The 14,033-nt window shown below is 48.8% G+C and overlaps 1 protein-coding gene across 3 annotated transcripts in view; it reads left to right on the top strand.

The window, feature by feature from the left end:
* The window catches only part of Ccdc162 (coiled-coil domain containing 162), a 191,167-nt gene that overhangs the window by 85,302 nt on the left and 91,832 nt on the right, over positions 1-14,033 (top strand). For all 3 annotated transcript variants that reach the window (XR_015645929.1, XM_087598712.1, XM_087598713.1), the window contains exons 20-23: positions 3,676-3,878; positions 6,504-6,659; positions 9,836-9,929; positions 10,900-11,037. Coding sequence is in view for 2 of the 3 variants with exons in the window: in XM_087598712.1 (XP_087454838.1) it covers positions 3,676-3,878; positions 6,504-6,659; positions 9,836-9,929; positions 10,900-11,037 (591 nt within the window). In the remaining variant the exon portion in view is untranslated. The remainder of the gene's footprint in view (positions 1-3,675; positions 3,879-6,503; positions 6,660-9,835; positions 9,930-10,899; positions 11,038-14,033) is intronic.

The raw sequence follows: 14,033 nt of genomic DNA, 5'->3' as shown, positions 1-14,033 counted from the left end.
AGCCATCTTCCCCTCCCCACCTAAAATCATTTTAAAGAGACAATTAGTTTAAAATGTATCGAAATAATATACAATTCCAGAGAATTGTAGCAGTAGAGGAAAGAACACATTTCAATGTAAAGCTCAAAGGACGGTCCCTGATGCTTGGGTGACTGGGGAAGGAGGCTCAGAGATTCAAAGCCTGCCTGGGCTACCCAGTGAGTGCCAAGTCAGCTTGAACCACATAGTAAGATCTCCCCTCCCAAGCAGGTAAGAGAAACACAATTTTTAAAAGGTGAAAAGAGGCCTGGATATAGAGCCCAGTGGCAGAGTGCTAACCTAGTGTGCATGAGGCCCTAGGATCAATCCCAAGGACTGCAAAACTACTCAGTGGATCAATAAACCCACTCACGATCGTTTTCCGAACTCAAGCTGTCTTCCCGTGCATAGGATACAGTCAGGCCCTTCCTAATTATTATCTTCCGGTTCTACATGTCTTTTGTTTTGTTTTGCTTTGCTTTGTTTTTTGAGACTGGGTCTCACTCTACAGCTCTGGCTACCCTGATACTTTCTTTCACTGTACACCAGGCTGGCCTCGAACTCAGAGATCCGCCTGCCTCTGCCTCTGCCTCTGCCTCTGCCTCTGCCTCTGCCTCTGCCTCCTCTGCCTCTGCCTCTGCCTCTGCCTCTGCCTCTGCCTCTGCCTCTGCCTCTGCCTCTGCCTCTGCCTCCTCTGCCTCTGCCTCTGCCTCTGCCTCTGCCTCCTCTGCCTCCTCTGCCTCTGCCTCCTCTGCCTCTGCCTCCTCTGCCTCTGCCTCCTCTGCCTCCTCTGCCTCTGCCTCCTCTGCCTCTGCCTCCTCTGCCTCTGCCTCCTCTGCCTCCTCTGCCTCCTCTGCCTCCTCTGCCTCCTCTGCCTCTGCCTCCTCTGCCTCCTCTGCCTCCTCTGCCTCCTCTGCCTCCTCTGCCTCTGCCTCTGCCTCTGCCTCTGCCCCTGCCCCTGCCCCTGCCCCTGCCCCTGCCCCTGCCTCTGCCCCTGCCTCTGCCTCTGCCCCTGTCCCTGCCCCTGCCCCTGCCCCTGCCCCTCCCCCTCCCCCTGCCCCTGCCCCTCCCCCTGCCCCTGCCCCTGCCTCTGCCTCTGCCTCTGCTTCTGCCTCTGCCTCAAGAGTGCTGGGGTATAAAGGTGTGTGCCACCATAGCAGGCTACACTAGGGCATGATTGACGATGTGAAATTTGGTTCAGATTGCTTTGAAAAGAATCATGCCATTGTCTTTAAAAACCAACTAATATATTAGGGACACACTTCTGCTTTAGTACAGGGTGCAGTATTAGCATTTGAAATGCAATGTGTGAACCAACTCTGCATGTGTGCATGAAAGGTGGCATTATGGTATTAATGTACACTTCCTTGCTATGTATGACAACTATATATAGAGAGATGTGTGTGTATTCTCTATATGTATATATACACACACATATATATGTGTGTGTACATATACTATATAATATTTGTGCGTATGTATGTGTACACCTATGTGGATTTATGTGCACCATGTGCATGCAGGTACAGGTGCTTACAGAGGCCACAAGGCCTGAGTTTCCTTCAACTGAACCTCTAGGTGGCTGTGTGCCGTCTGATGTGGGTGCTGGGAACCAACCCTGCAGGGGCTCCCCTCTGAGCCATCTCTCCAGCTCAGTTGAGATGATTTTTGACACACTCAGTCACCGGCTATATTTTTTTGTTTCTTTTTGGCTCACTTCTCTGAGAAAATAACTTCACTGCCATTCACTTATCTGAGGTTTAATGAAATAGAACTTTAATCTGTTTGTCTATCACACTTTCTGTAAATACTTTTCCATTTGTCCTTTGCAAGCACACCCTGTTATTTTGGTGTGGTTGGATCTGCTGTTCATTTCCTCTGTGACTTGGTCTGTCCTCCTAAAGGCAGAGAGAGTGTCTCCCTTCGGGTGTTTCATTCTGTCATCCCGATTTTAAGGGTTCGATTTAATTTTTTTTTTTTTTTGGTTCTTTTTTTTCGGAGCTGGGGACCGAACCCAGGGCCTTGTGCTTCCTAGGTAAGCGCTCTACCACTGAGCTAAATCCCCAGCACCCGATTTAATTTTTAAACGTCCAACTCTCTTACCCTTCCCTGGAATTAGTGTTCACGGAATGATAATGTCTTACTTCCATTTTTATTCTCGCAGTGTCTTGTAGTACCATATTTAATATTAATTTTATAAAACGTCTTATCGATTACAGAGACTGTCTGGGGTGACTTGTTCAGTCTCCTGTTAATGTTACAATTTTAATTATCATTTTAGAGCTACTTTCACAATTAAACCTAGAAATACTGAGTATTCAGACTGACTCTTTGTATTAGAAAGTGGGTGAACCACTGCCCTCTGAAGACTTTAGGAACTGAAGGTCACATCTGCAGTAGACAAGTCCTTTGACAGATACGTAAGCAAGGAAGGTGCAGGAAGACGGAACACGCCAGAAAAAGGAGAGAAAGGGTCCTCACACGAGGTCTCATTAGATGTTCACTAAGGCAGAAGGGTATTAAAGGTCACTTGGATGTATCACGGATCGCGTGGGGCCCCCCGGGAGTGAGGAGGTGCCGAGAGGCAGGTGGGGTCCTGTGACACTTGGAAGTAGGTGGCAACAAGCTACCCTTGGTACTACTGAATGACCTTTTAAGATTTAAAGGTCACAGGCCAGGCTTGGTGCAAGCTCACAATCTCAGATACTCAGGAGGTGGAAGCAGGAGGATTACGAGTTCGAGGCCAGCCTGGGCAACTTAGTGAGATCTTGTTTGAAAGTAAGAGTAAAGAGTAACTCCATACTAGAGGGTTCATGTATCTCGAGCCCCTAGGTTTAGTTCCCAGGCAGTTTAGAGTCCTCATTGAGGAAGAAGAGGACCTTCGATAGGTCCTGAGGGGTCGGGTGAAAACTGAAAAATTCATAGGTGTGAAAATCCTTCAGCATTTTGAAGCTGCAGTCAGAGAGGATTATAAAAATTGTTCTTTGGGGGTTGGGGATTTGGCTCAGTGGTAGAGCGCTTGCCTAGCAAGCACAAGGCCCTGGGTTCGGTCCCCAGCTCCAAAAAAAAAAAAAAAAAAAAAAGAAAAAGAAAAAGAAAAAGAAAAAAATTGTTCTTTGGCCACCAAAACACTTCTAAATTTTTTTTATTTTCTGTATGGATCTTTTGCCCTTGTGTATGTCTGTGTACTATGGATATACCTAGTACCCTCGGAAGGCAAAGAAGGCGTTGGATGCCCTAATACTGCAGTTACACGTAGCTCTGAACCACCATGTGGGCACTGGGAATCAAACCCAGGTCCTCTGGACGAGCAGCCAGTGCTTTTAGCCACTGAACCATAGCTCCAATTTTTAAGTTTTTTTTTTTAAATCAGTGACTTTTATTTCCATTTAGTCCCCTCTCCCCCAGTTTTTGTGTTTAGACTCAAAACATTTATAATAACAAGATTTACCATCATAATAAAAAAAAAACTACTTGTGTGTATATTAGCTCTCCTAACCTTCTGGGCAGCCCTGTTTACTAGTGATTTATCTCCTGTCTGGTAGGTGGCTGGAAGATACTGCTCTCAGAGTCTGTACCACTGGGAGTGGTTTTTTTCCTTTCAGTACACAGGGTGCTTCTTCTTCTGAGTTTCCAAATTACTTGGTTTGCTCTCAGCTCTTTTCAGCCAAAGTGATGGGTGATCCCTTTCTCGTGGAGGAGGTGGGCCTGCTTGCGCTCAGGTCTGCGGTGGATGAAGAGCAGAAACAAGGGCAAGATTTCCATGCGCTGCTCCTGGACACGTTCTCCAAACTTTTGGAACTGCTGACCCTCCGTCACCGGCTGATAGACGCGAGTGTGGCCAGTGCATACTTGGCTGGGTTAGTGGAAGCCTCGCGGAAGGATTTGGGGAATAAGGGGGAGAGTCTAGGGCTTGCTCTCCTGAGCTTTGACCTTTGCTCTGTAGGGCAGCTTGGTGAAATGATGACCTTCCGTCTGTCTGTCCGTCCTTCCTTCCTGCCCTCCAAGCCTCTCTGTGAGCCTCTCTGACCATCCCACTGAGCGAGAGTCTCCCGGTGGTACCCACGCTTTCTTTCCACTCAACGCACGTCTTTTTTGTTTGGATGCTTCCTGTTGGTTTGCCAGCTTTCCCAACACGAAATGACTGCCAGGCTGCTTACTATGCTATCCCATGACCCGGCATCTTAATCTGCCCATGCTGTCATAACAGAGGATCTGAGAAATAGAACTCTATATCTAATACTTCTGGATGTTGAGACATCCAAGGTCACGGGACCTGTCTTAGGGTTTTGCTGCTGTGAGCAGACACCATGACCAAGGCTATTCTTATAAAGAACATTTTACTGGGGCTGGATTACAGGTTCTGAGGTTCAGTCCATTATCATCCGGGCAGGAGCATGGCAGTGTCCAGGCAGATGTGGGGCCAGAGGAGCTGAGAGTTCTACGTCTTTATCCAAAGGCAGACAGGAGAAGACTGACTTCCAGACACAAGGAGGAGCTTCTTCAAGCCCACGCCCACAGCGACACACCTACTCCAATAGTGCCGTTCCCGGGTCAAGCATATTCAAATCAAGACAGGGTCCAGAGCCTTCTCGCTGCCCCAGCCTGAGACGGAAGACAGATGCACAATGGAGAGTGCTCTGTTTGTGCTGATGGTGGAGTGGAGAGAGGAAGTCAGAAACGGGAGGGGAAAGGGTCTGAAGTCCTTTCATGAGGGACCCATTTCCATAACAGCCAGCCTCTTACTCTCTAACAGCCTAGGCCCCACAGACAGATGACTAGCAGAGGACCTGAGACAGGAGGATGTGTCAGGGGTAACATCACTGTCTGGAGAGGGCTGAGGCAGTGCAGAGAAGACAGGTCCCGATGAGGTCTGTTTCAGTTTTTAGTAAGAGCAGATGGCGGGACTTCTCCAAAAGCAGGAAAATGGATGGAGGGTTTGTCTCAAATACATAGAGTGCTGTTCTGATTTCCACACGAGGCCCTTCAGGCATAGACCATGGGTGGGTCCCCGATCCACCAGCCACCCCTGAGGACCCGCTTGGCCACAGCGTTTATGGGACTTCGTGTGTATCATTCCTTACATTCTTAGACTCTCCTTACAAGACAGGTGCAAACACTTCATCTGCGAGGAGGCGGAGCGTAGGAAAAAAATTAGGGAATTGGCCTCAAATCTCCAAATTAGAAAGTGGCAGAAACGGAAAGTGAGCAGCTATCAGTCAGGATGCTACCTCGCAGATACTGCGAAGTCTCTGCGGCGTATGAGTCTCTTGGGAATTAATCATGTAAGAATTACCCGTAATATATTATAATCATGGTACTTTTCTCGCTTGAAAAGAAAATACTTTGGGAGCGCAGCAAAGAGACTATTTCATTCTTTCTAAGTGGATCAGGGAGAGCATCATGGGAAATGAGGCTATAAATAGAACTGGGTCCCTCGAACACGGATGGGATCAAGAACCAGTATATCAAGATGGGAAAATCTGCTGAAGAGATAGTCAAAGTAAACTGCAGGCGCTGGGTTGGATCCTAATCCAATACGCTGTTGGACTCGTAAGAGGATCGTTGCACAAACTACACAGGGAAGGTGGGAGGAGGGTGGGGAGGAGGGTGTGTGTGTGGTGGGGTGAGCCCTGGGACAGCTCCCCCTTCGAAACCCTGGAAGGAACCAACTTTCCCCCAGATCTGAGACAGTGAATTTCTGTTAACCCGCTGAGCACTTGGTGTGTCTCTGTGTTACCTCGTGACGATCCTGATCCAGGTGACAATCGAACTCACGGTGAGAACAGGCTCAGATTGGGAGAGAATCGTAGATGCTTAAGACTGGATTGCCGGAGCGACGTCTAAACTGGAGCCGAGAGATGAATCAGGACGGAGCTGAGGGTCGCAGATGCTTCTATGAGGATATGGTTTTAGGGACTGATGTGGTTGGTGAGAAGAGGGCCAAGGCAAGAATTAAGACCACATCTGAGGGGCTGGGGATTTAGCTCAGTGGTAGAGCGCTTGCCTAGCAAGCGCAAGGCCCTGGGTTCGGTCCCCAGCTCCGGGAAAAAAAAAAAAAAAAGACCACATCTGAACCTAAAGAAAAGCCAGTGACACCTGGGAAGGGGTGGTCACGGGGCAGGAGCATGGACAGTGTGGGTTCAGCAAACGGAGGTGCTCTCCAGGGAGGGGCCGAGGAGTCCACATGAATAGCACAGAGGGAGGACAGGGACCAACTGTGTCTCAGACGTATTGATGCGCTCATGAGGTTCCCAGCACGGCAGCTGCTGTGGAGGAAGTAAGGGCTGAGGTGGTGGCGACCTCTGTTTCCGTCACCGTGGGTGTACACGATCGTTAGAGGTTGTTCTCTTTGCATAATACAGGGCACGCTCTGGTTCCATTTTGTGTTCTTGCTTGATCTCGCGTGTGCTCGATTTCTCTTGGCTTAACTGTTTCAGGGAAAACCACTAACAAACACACCCTCTCCCCTTCCCGGACGTTAGCCTCTATAAGGAACTGGCACTGGAGATGGGTTTTGAAGAATCACATTTGCATCTGAGGCCGATTCCCTTTGAGTTTGCATCACACAAGGACAAGGTGGACCCACCCCCGCCGGTCTTTATAACTTCTCTGCTGGAGGACAGCAGTCGGGTAGACAGGTGAGCCTGGGGGGGGGAGGGGTGGACAATGGTGTCACAGGGAGTAACCAGTGAGAGAGTTCTCCATCACCACTGGACATGCGAGTGAGGTTGTGTCTTTAAAATCTCCTCCTTAGATATAATCTGACATTATGCCAGTTTCTTTTTAATAAAGAGAAAAAAAAACCCAATATCTCAACCAAGCGTACAACTGGATTTAAAAACACAAAATGGGGTTAGGGAGATGGCTCTGTGGCAAACTTGAGGACCCCAGTTCAGATCCCAGAACTGACGTAAATGCCTCACGATAGGTGGTGGAGACCTGTAAATCCAGCTTCAGGAGGTGGAGGTGGGCGATCCCCAGAGCAAGCTGGTTAGCCAGAATTATGATATGTGTGAGCTCTGGACCTACCTGAGAGACCTTACCTCACTCAATAATGGGAAAATGATGAAGATAATTCCCAGCATCAACTTTCGGTCTCTACATGCACAATCACCCCCCCCCACACACATATGTACATACATGGAAACATGCACACACACATATGTACATACATGGAAACATGCACACACACATATGTACATACATGGAAACATGCACACACACATATGCGTGACTACTAACCCCCACACACTCAAAAATGGAAAAAGAAAATAAATGGCTAGAAACACACAAAGTCACCGAGACACAGGAGAACCAGGTTGGAGAATGCCAAGGAAGCCACAGGCTCCCAGCTTCTCCGGTGGACCATGTCTTTCTGGTAGCCAGGGGCGTGAGGACTGACTACCTCTCTCACTTTCCCAGACAAGGAGGAAGCCAGCTACACATCTGCATCGGTGACAAAGAGCACAGAGATAACATGCAGACTTCTTAGTCAGCCTCCTTCACAGGAAACCATTTCCAACCAATGAAACCCCAGGGGCAGCCCACGGCGCTGTTCTCCCAGACAGATGCAATCTACTCTGTTGTGGCTGTGGCTGTGGCTACCGCACCTCTTCTTTCCTTTTGTGTGTGGGAAGGGCCAGCTTCTCCTGTCCCCACTTCTTTCCCTCTGAGTCAGTCTGATCTTCCTTCCAGGGTCGCAGCTCTGTCCCTGGCGATTCCCTAGGGCACTGACTTCTCTGGGAAGGCAGAGGTGACTCCACAGAGGAAAGAAAGGTCTTTGTACTGCTAGTATAGTTCAGATGTGACTCGGCCGTGCTGGGCTGGCTGCTGGACTCCCCAGGGCATGGGCTGGAGTGAGAGAAATTTGCATAGCAGGACACTGTGGTTTCTTGGCCTTGTGGAATGAGGGCTGCATTCAGCTTTAATGGGTGGAACAGGGCCGCTGTTCCACATATGCCTTAGAAATTTAGCAGCAGTTCTGACTTCTACTGGAAAGATTCCAGTGTCTGTCCTCAGCTTCCTCCTCTTCCTTCTCCTCCTCTTGTTCTTCTTTTCCCTCCCCTCACTCCTCTTCCTCTTCCTTTTCCTCTCAATCCTCTTCCTCCTCCTCCTCTTCCTCTTCTCTCTCCTCTTCTCCCTCATCTTCCTCTTCCTTCTCCTCTCTTCTTCTTTCTCCTCCCCTCCCTCCTCTTCATCTTCTTTCTCCTCTCCATCTTCCTTCTTTTCCTCCTCCTCATCCTCCTCTTCTTCCTCTGAAAAATCCCACGCAGAGAGACCCTTACTCAAGTCTTGGGAAATCACGGACCCCAGACACAGAGAGACCATTTTGGATGTAATAAGCAAAGGCGAGGTTTATTACGGAGACCTATTACAGAGATCTCCGGGCCGACACGTATCCCACGCAGGAGACAGAGGTGTCGGCCCCGAAACTCAAAAGTCAGAGGGTTATATAGAGAAGGCTAGGGGGTTTTGGCGTGGTTACATACAATTGGCTCATTCAAACATAGCAGTGAGAACAAAGCAGAAAGAGTACGTGTTAGAAGTCAGGGGCTTATCAGGGTCTGGAGGATGGCCCTGAGTGAGCTGGGGGGAGATGTCTTCCTGCCAGACGTCCCATGAATCAGTCCCATTAACTCAGGCTGGTTCCTGCATTCCTTTTCTTTATGGCTTGTCAGTCCTGCCTGAACAGTGTTTCCTGTGCTCCTTTATCTTTATGGCCTGTTAGTCTTGGCTGCAGGGCTTAGCCCTGGGTCTGTGGCCTTTTGGGGTTTATTTTTTTAATTTTTATATTTATAAACCTAGAATTCGTATAATTTTCTTTTCACCTCCTCTCTCTTCTCTTCCTCAACCTACCTACCTACCCCTTTGTTTGTTTCTGACAATTGAAGATGTCTCCCGATGTCACCAAATAATTCCTTGGAGGCAAACTTCTCTCGTCCTACTTCAGCTCACTGCTAAAACAAGACGAGCGCTCACAGGCAGGAAGTGTGATGCGTCCTCAGGTGAGGCCAGCTGTCCAGCTGCCACCGTGGGGCCAGGTTAGAGTCAAGGCTTTCGTAGAGCTGTTCCCTAGATAAAAGGGGGCTGACTCCACCTCTTGGCACAAGCTGCCCGAATTCTCTGTGGCCTGGTCAAGTGGTGGCATGCCCAGTGAAGTCCGGTTATGCTCTATGACCAGGGAAGCCTCTGGAAGGCAGATCCGTGCACTTGGAGGGCCTGCATCTCGACTTCATTGTATGTATGGTAATTTCCTAAAGTTGTCCATTTGGAGAGACAGTGTGAGGGCAACATGCAGGCCATGAGATATGATGACTAACACTTTATAAAGCACATTTATACATATGCATTTCACAGTTGCCCTGATCCTACAATAGCTAACAGTCCCATTCACAGATGAGAAAACAAAGACTGATAAATACCACATTAGTTGATGGAAAGTCACAGCTTTCAAACGCAGAGCTATGCCGCAACACAGGGGCGAGGTATGGAGAACAGGTCAGACAGCTGCTGGAGCCAGGGGGAGCAAGAAGTAGATGCCATTCAGGGGTGTTCAAGAGGGGGTTAGTGGGGGATCCTGAACAGACGGAGCCAAGAGAGTAAGAAGAATAGGGATGATGAAGAGAGAAGAACTCCCGGAAGGATGGAGTGGTTATCACAACCAAGCCCAGCGAAGACCGGAAAGACTCATGGTCTTCTGTAAAGTTTGCTGTTCCCATTGGTGGCCCAGATCCAGTCAGCTGCTGCTGTCCTGCACCATCAGATGGGTATCCCCTGACACATGACTCCGACAGCTTCACTTTTCTTCTTACAGATACTGCCCCACCTCCCTCGCCTTAGCCATCTCTGAGCTGGATGATAACCAAGTCAGCAAATTCAGTTTTTACACAAAAGAAACCATCCTCAAGGTAAATGACTCTGTGTATATTGAAAAAGAACCTAAGCTAAAAGAATATATTCTTGTGTTCTTAAAGAAACATTTAATTCATACAAATTGGCTTCCAATCGTAAGAAAAGCTTTCACCTAGCATCATGGCACGCCTGTAATTCCAGTTCTGGGGAGGCAGAGGGAGGAGGATTGGGAGCTCAAGGCCAGCCTCAGCTACATAGAGAGTTTAAATTTGAGGCTAGCCTGGGCTGCATGGGAGCATGTCCCAAACAAGAGAAAGCTTTTCTTTAGTATTAATAATGCTGGCCTTGCATGGGCCTGGCTTGAGCTATGAGAACTGCAACCCCCATACCATAAGTTCTGTCAGGGATGAGCTAAGCACAGCGAACTTAGCTTTTTTTTTTTTTTTAAGATTTATTTATTATATATAAGTACACTGTAGCTGTCTTCAGACACACCAGAAGAGGGCATCGGATCCCATTACAGATGGTTGTGAGCCGCCATGTGGTTGCTGGGATTTGAACTCAGGGCCTCTGGAAGAGCAGTCAGTGCTCTAACCACTGAGCCATCTCTCCAGCCTGCGAGCTTAGCTTTTTAATGTGCACGGTTGCTATTGGAACTTTCGTCATAGCATTTAGGTTCTCCTTTTGCCTTGAACTCTTCTGCTTTTATATGGGTAGATATTTTTCTTCATGGCTTTCAAGAGCCTGCTTCTGAGTTCATGTAGTCTATCGGATCCCTTTCCTGACCACAGGGGCATTGCATGGTGTCTCCCTACACAGCAGGTAGGACCCAGAGGCTCCTTGCCTGAGATGTGAGGCTGCCAGGGAAGAGCAGGTTCAATCTGGCCGTTGAGCAACAAGAAGCCCAATGTATCATGCGGTTCAAGTCCTGGGTGTCTCGACGGTTTCACTAGTCAACGGGCTCCACCATCAGCTTCTCCTCTCTCTAGAAGCAACCTCTTTACAACTCACACTCTCTTCCTGCAGCTCTTGGTCCATTCAGGAGTGGAAAATATGCAAGTGACCCTCGCATGCCAAACTGCTCAGAAAAATGCTCTGATGGTGGCCATTCAACAGGCGTTCTTTTATCACATCCCCGGCGTGGACAGCCCTGTTGATGTCAAGGTCAGCCTCTAGGATGGAGATGCCAGAGCAGGTTGCCCCTGTCAGCAGCTAATACCAGGCTGCCTATTCCTCTCCCTCCTCCCTCCTCCCCCTCCTCCCTCCCCCTCCTCCCTCTTCCCTCCTCCTTCTTCCCTCCTCCCTCCTCCCTCCTCCTTCTTCCCTCCTCCCTCCTCCCTCCTCCTTCCTCCCTCCTCTCTCCTCCCTCCTCCCTCCTCCCTCTTCCCTCCTCCCCCTCCTCCCTCTTCCCTCCTCCCTTGTCTCGTTTCCTCCTTTCTCTACTTTCTCTCCACTTTCTATCACCTTTAACTTCTTGTCTATGTAGGGAAAACATATACAGTTTCTCATACTGTACACTCAAAACACAGACTACTTCTGTGACTCCAAAAGCCAGGGAGACCTCTCGCCAACGGCGAGCAAGCAATCAATTCTGCAGAAGACGCCATGTGGGGCTGCTCACGTTCAATTCAATGATGCTACCACGCGCCTGCAGCGTGTAGCATGTAAGCAACCAGATGAGGAGACGGATAGGCAGTCTGAAGGATCCTGACTTTGGGAGGTATTGTCCCCATAGTGTTGGAGTGAGTGATCCCTACGGCATGTGGGTGGATTCTCAGCCACTTTCTTGTAAGCCCCTGCGTGTCCAGCTGTTCTGAGATTCTCTAAATTCTGCCCTTTGGAAAGACTTTGTCTCATGGGCCTGACGGGTCATGTGACCTGCACGGAGGCTTGGATAAGAATGTAGAAAAGCAACCAGAAAAATTGGTGTGAGCCTGTCCTACGGGGATTCCGTGAGAACCTGATGAGGGGAAGTGCCCTCCTCAGATCTTGTCTTCTCAAAGGACAGAATTCAGCCAAGGGACCCAGATAGTTTAGGCAAAAGTTTTTTGAGCAAAAGAAAGCAAAGGGTGATTCATTCCTTCTGGGGAGAGATGAGATCGGGCTCACCTGACGAGTGGGGTTGATGGGGTGTGGTGGCAAGTGGTGTTTATCGGTCCACTGGGGTCTCTTTTGACTTTTGAGAAGTTTTAATGACTACTGATGATGGGATCCGCATATTTATGATGTGGACAGCCACTCCAAAATCACGGCAGACCCCACCTCTATTTTAGGGTATTTTCCTATGATCATCCTGAAAAGTCCTTAGGAAAGGGGGACACCAAAAATCACAATACCAATGATTTTCAAATGAAGCCGGAGCCTTTTTGATGAGACACACCCTGACTCGGCACACATGTGGCAGCTAAGAACGCGTCCTGGAGCCTGAGTTTCTGATACATCGGGAAGAGTTTGAGTGTAGCTTCAAGGATACTTGTGTGTTTATTTATTTAGTCACTTTTCGTCCCAATATCAGCCCCCCATCTCTTCCCAGTATCTTCTCACTCAGATCCTCCTATTTCCTCTCCTCCTCTGAGAAGGGGGAGCCCCCCTTGGTGCCCTCCAGGCATATCTAATCACTGCAGGACCAGGTGCATCCTGGACCACTGAGGCCAGACAAGGAGGCCCAGTTAGAGGAACAGATCCAGATGCAGACAACAGTCAGGGACGGCCCCTGCTCCAGTTGTCAGGGGACCCACATGAAGACCAAGCCACACTTCTGACGCACACGCGCAAAGGACCTAGGTCAAGCCCATGCATGCCCTCTGCTTGGTGGTTCAGTCTCTGGGAGTTCACAAAGATCCAGAGTAGTTGACTCAGTTGGTCTTTCTGTGGCTTCCCTGTCCTCTTCAGGCTCCTCAGTCCTTCCCCCACCCAATGCTTCCACACAACCCCCAAGCTCCATCTACTGTTTGTCTGAGGATCTCTGTGCTTCAAGGATATTTTATCACAGAGGGGTATTGTGACCCTCAGGAGACACAGCCATGAGACACAGATCCCAAGTGCGTAACTCTTGGTCTAACCTGGAGACATAGTGACCAAGAGACAGATGCTAGACTTTGGTTACGACATATCCAATTCCTTGCCTACCCAGTCTCCAGAAGAGCTGCAAGGCACAGGCTCTTTACCCTGTCCTGAGGGCCTAGGGCAAAACTACTTCTGCAAAGGAATCTTATCTACTATTGAAAGATCAGTATATTTAAGATTAGGGTTTGTTTGACCTCTGCAGAAAGAAACTCCAGTTTCCATGGCCTGCCTCTGGGAGAAAGGGGCAGGTGAAAGGTCCCTGGAAGACCAGAGGTGGGGTGGGGTGGTGGGAGGGTGAGGCCCCCAGTTTTGCCTGCTGTTGAGGCTTAAGCTCCTCAGGGTTATTCTAGCCACTTAGGCAATAACAAGGGCTTGGGAGTTTTGACTCAAGAACCCCAGACAATGAGAAAATATGTGTGTTTCATATCCCACATCCTTGTTCCCTTCCTTCTTGTGGCCCCTTTGTGCTTGGTGATGGGCTTTGTGCATTTACTCAGAAATACAAACTGGCTAGATGCATCCAGGGCACACGTCCCAGTTTTCAACCATTTCCATTGTAGGTAAAAAAAAAAAAAAAAAAAAAAAAAATCCACTGTTTCCTTGTTTGTCCTGCCTATAATTCTTTTTTAAATGTAGGGAAACACATTTGATCCATAGTTATCTATCTAATTTTTTAACATTGTAGCAGGGGCGGTGGCAGTGACCATGCCACACCTCGTGTTTAGAGATCAGAAATCAATCTGTAGGAGTTAGCTTTCTTCCCACCACGGATGGAGATGACGGCAAATGCCTTTACCCACTGGGCCACTTCCCAGAGAACTGCCTCACTGGATGTGCTCCTCCCCTCACGTTTTTTGTCTTTTGTTTTTCTGCTGTAGAGATATAATTCACAGAGCATAAAATTATTCCTTTAAAGTGTCGAATTCAGGGGCTGGACAGATAGCCTTGCCGTAGAGGGGACGTGGGTGCTGTTCCCAGAACCACACCTCTTTGCTCACAACTGCCTACAGCTCCAGTTCTAACAGCTCTGACTCCTCCCTGAGCCTCCTCAAGCCCTCTCACATACAAGGCCTCCTTAGATAACCCCACCACCA

The sequence above is a fragment of the Rattus norvegicus genome, chromosome 20, assembly GCF_021556685.1.
Source record: "Rattus norvegicus strain SHRSP/BbbUtx chromosome 20, alternate assembly SHRSP_T2T, whole genome shotgun sequence".
NCBI classification, from domain to species: domain Eukaryota; kingdom Metazoa; phylum Chordata; class Mammalia; order Rodentia; family Muridae; genus Rattus; species Rattus norvegicus.
This window is presented reverse-complemented; position numbering and strand designations above follow the sequence as displayed.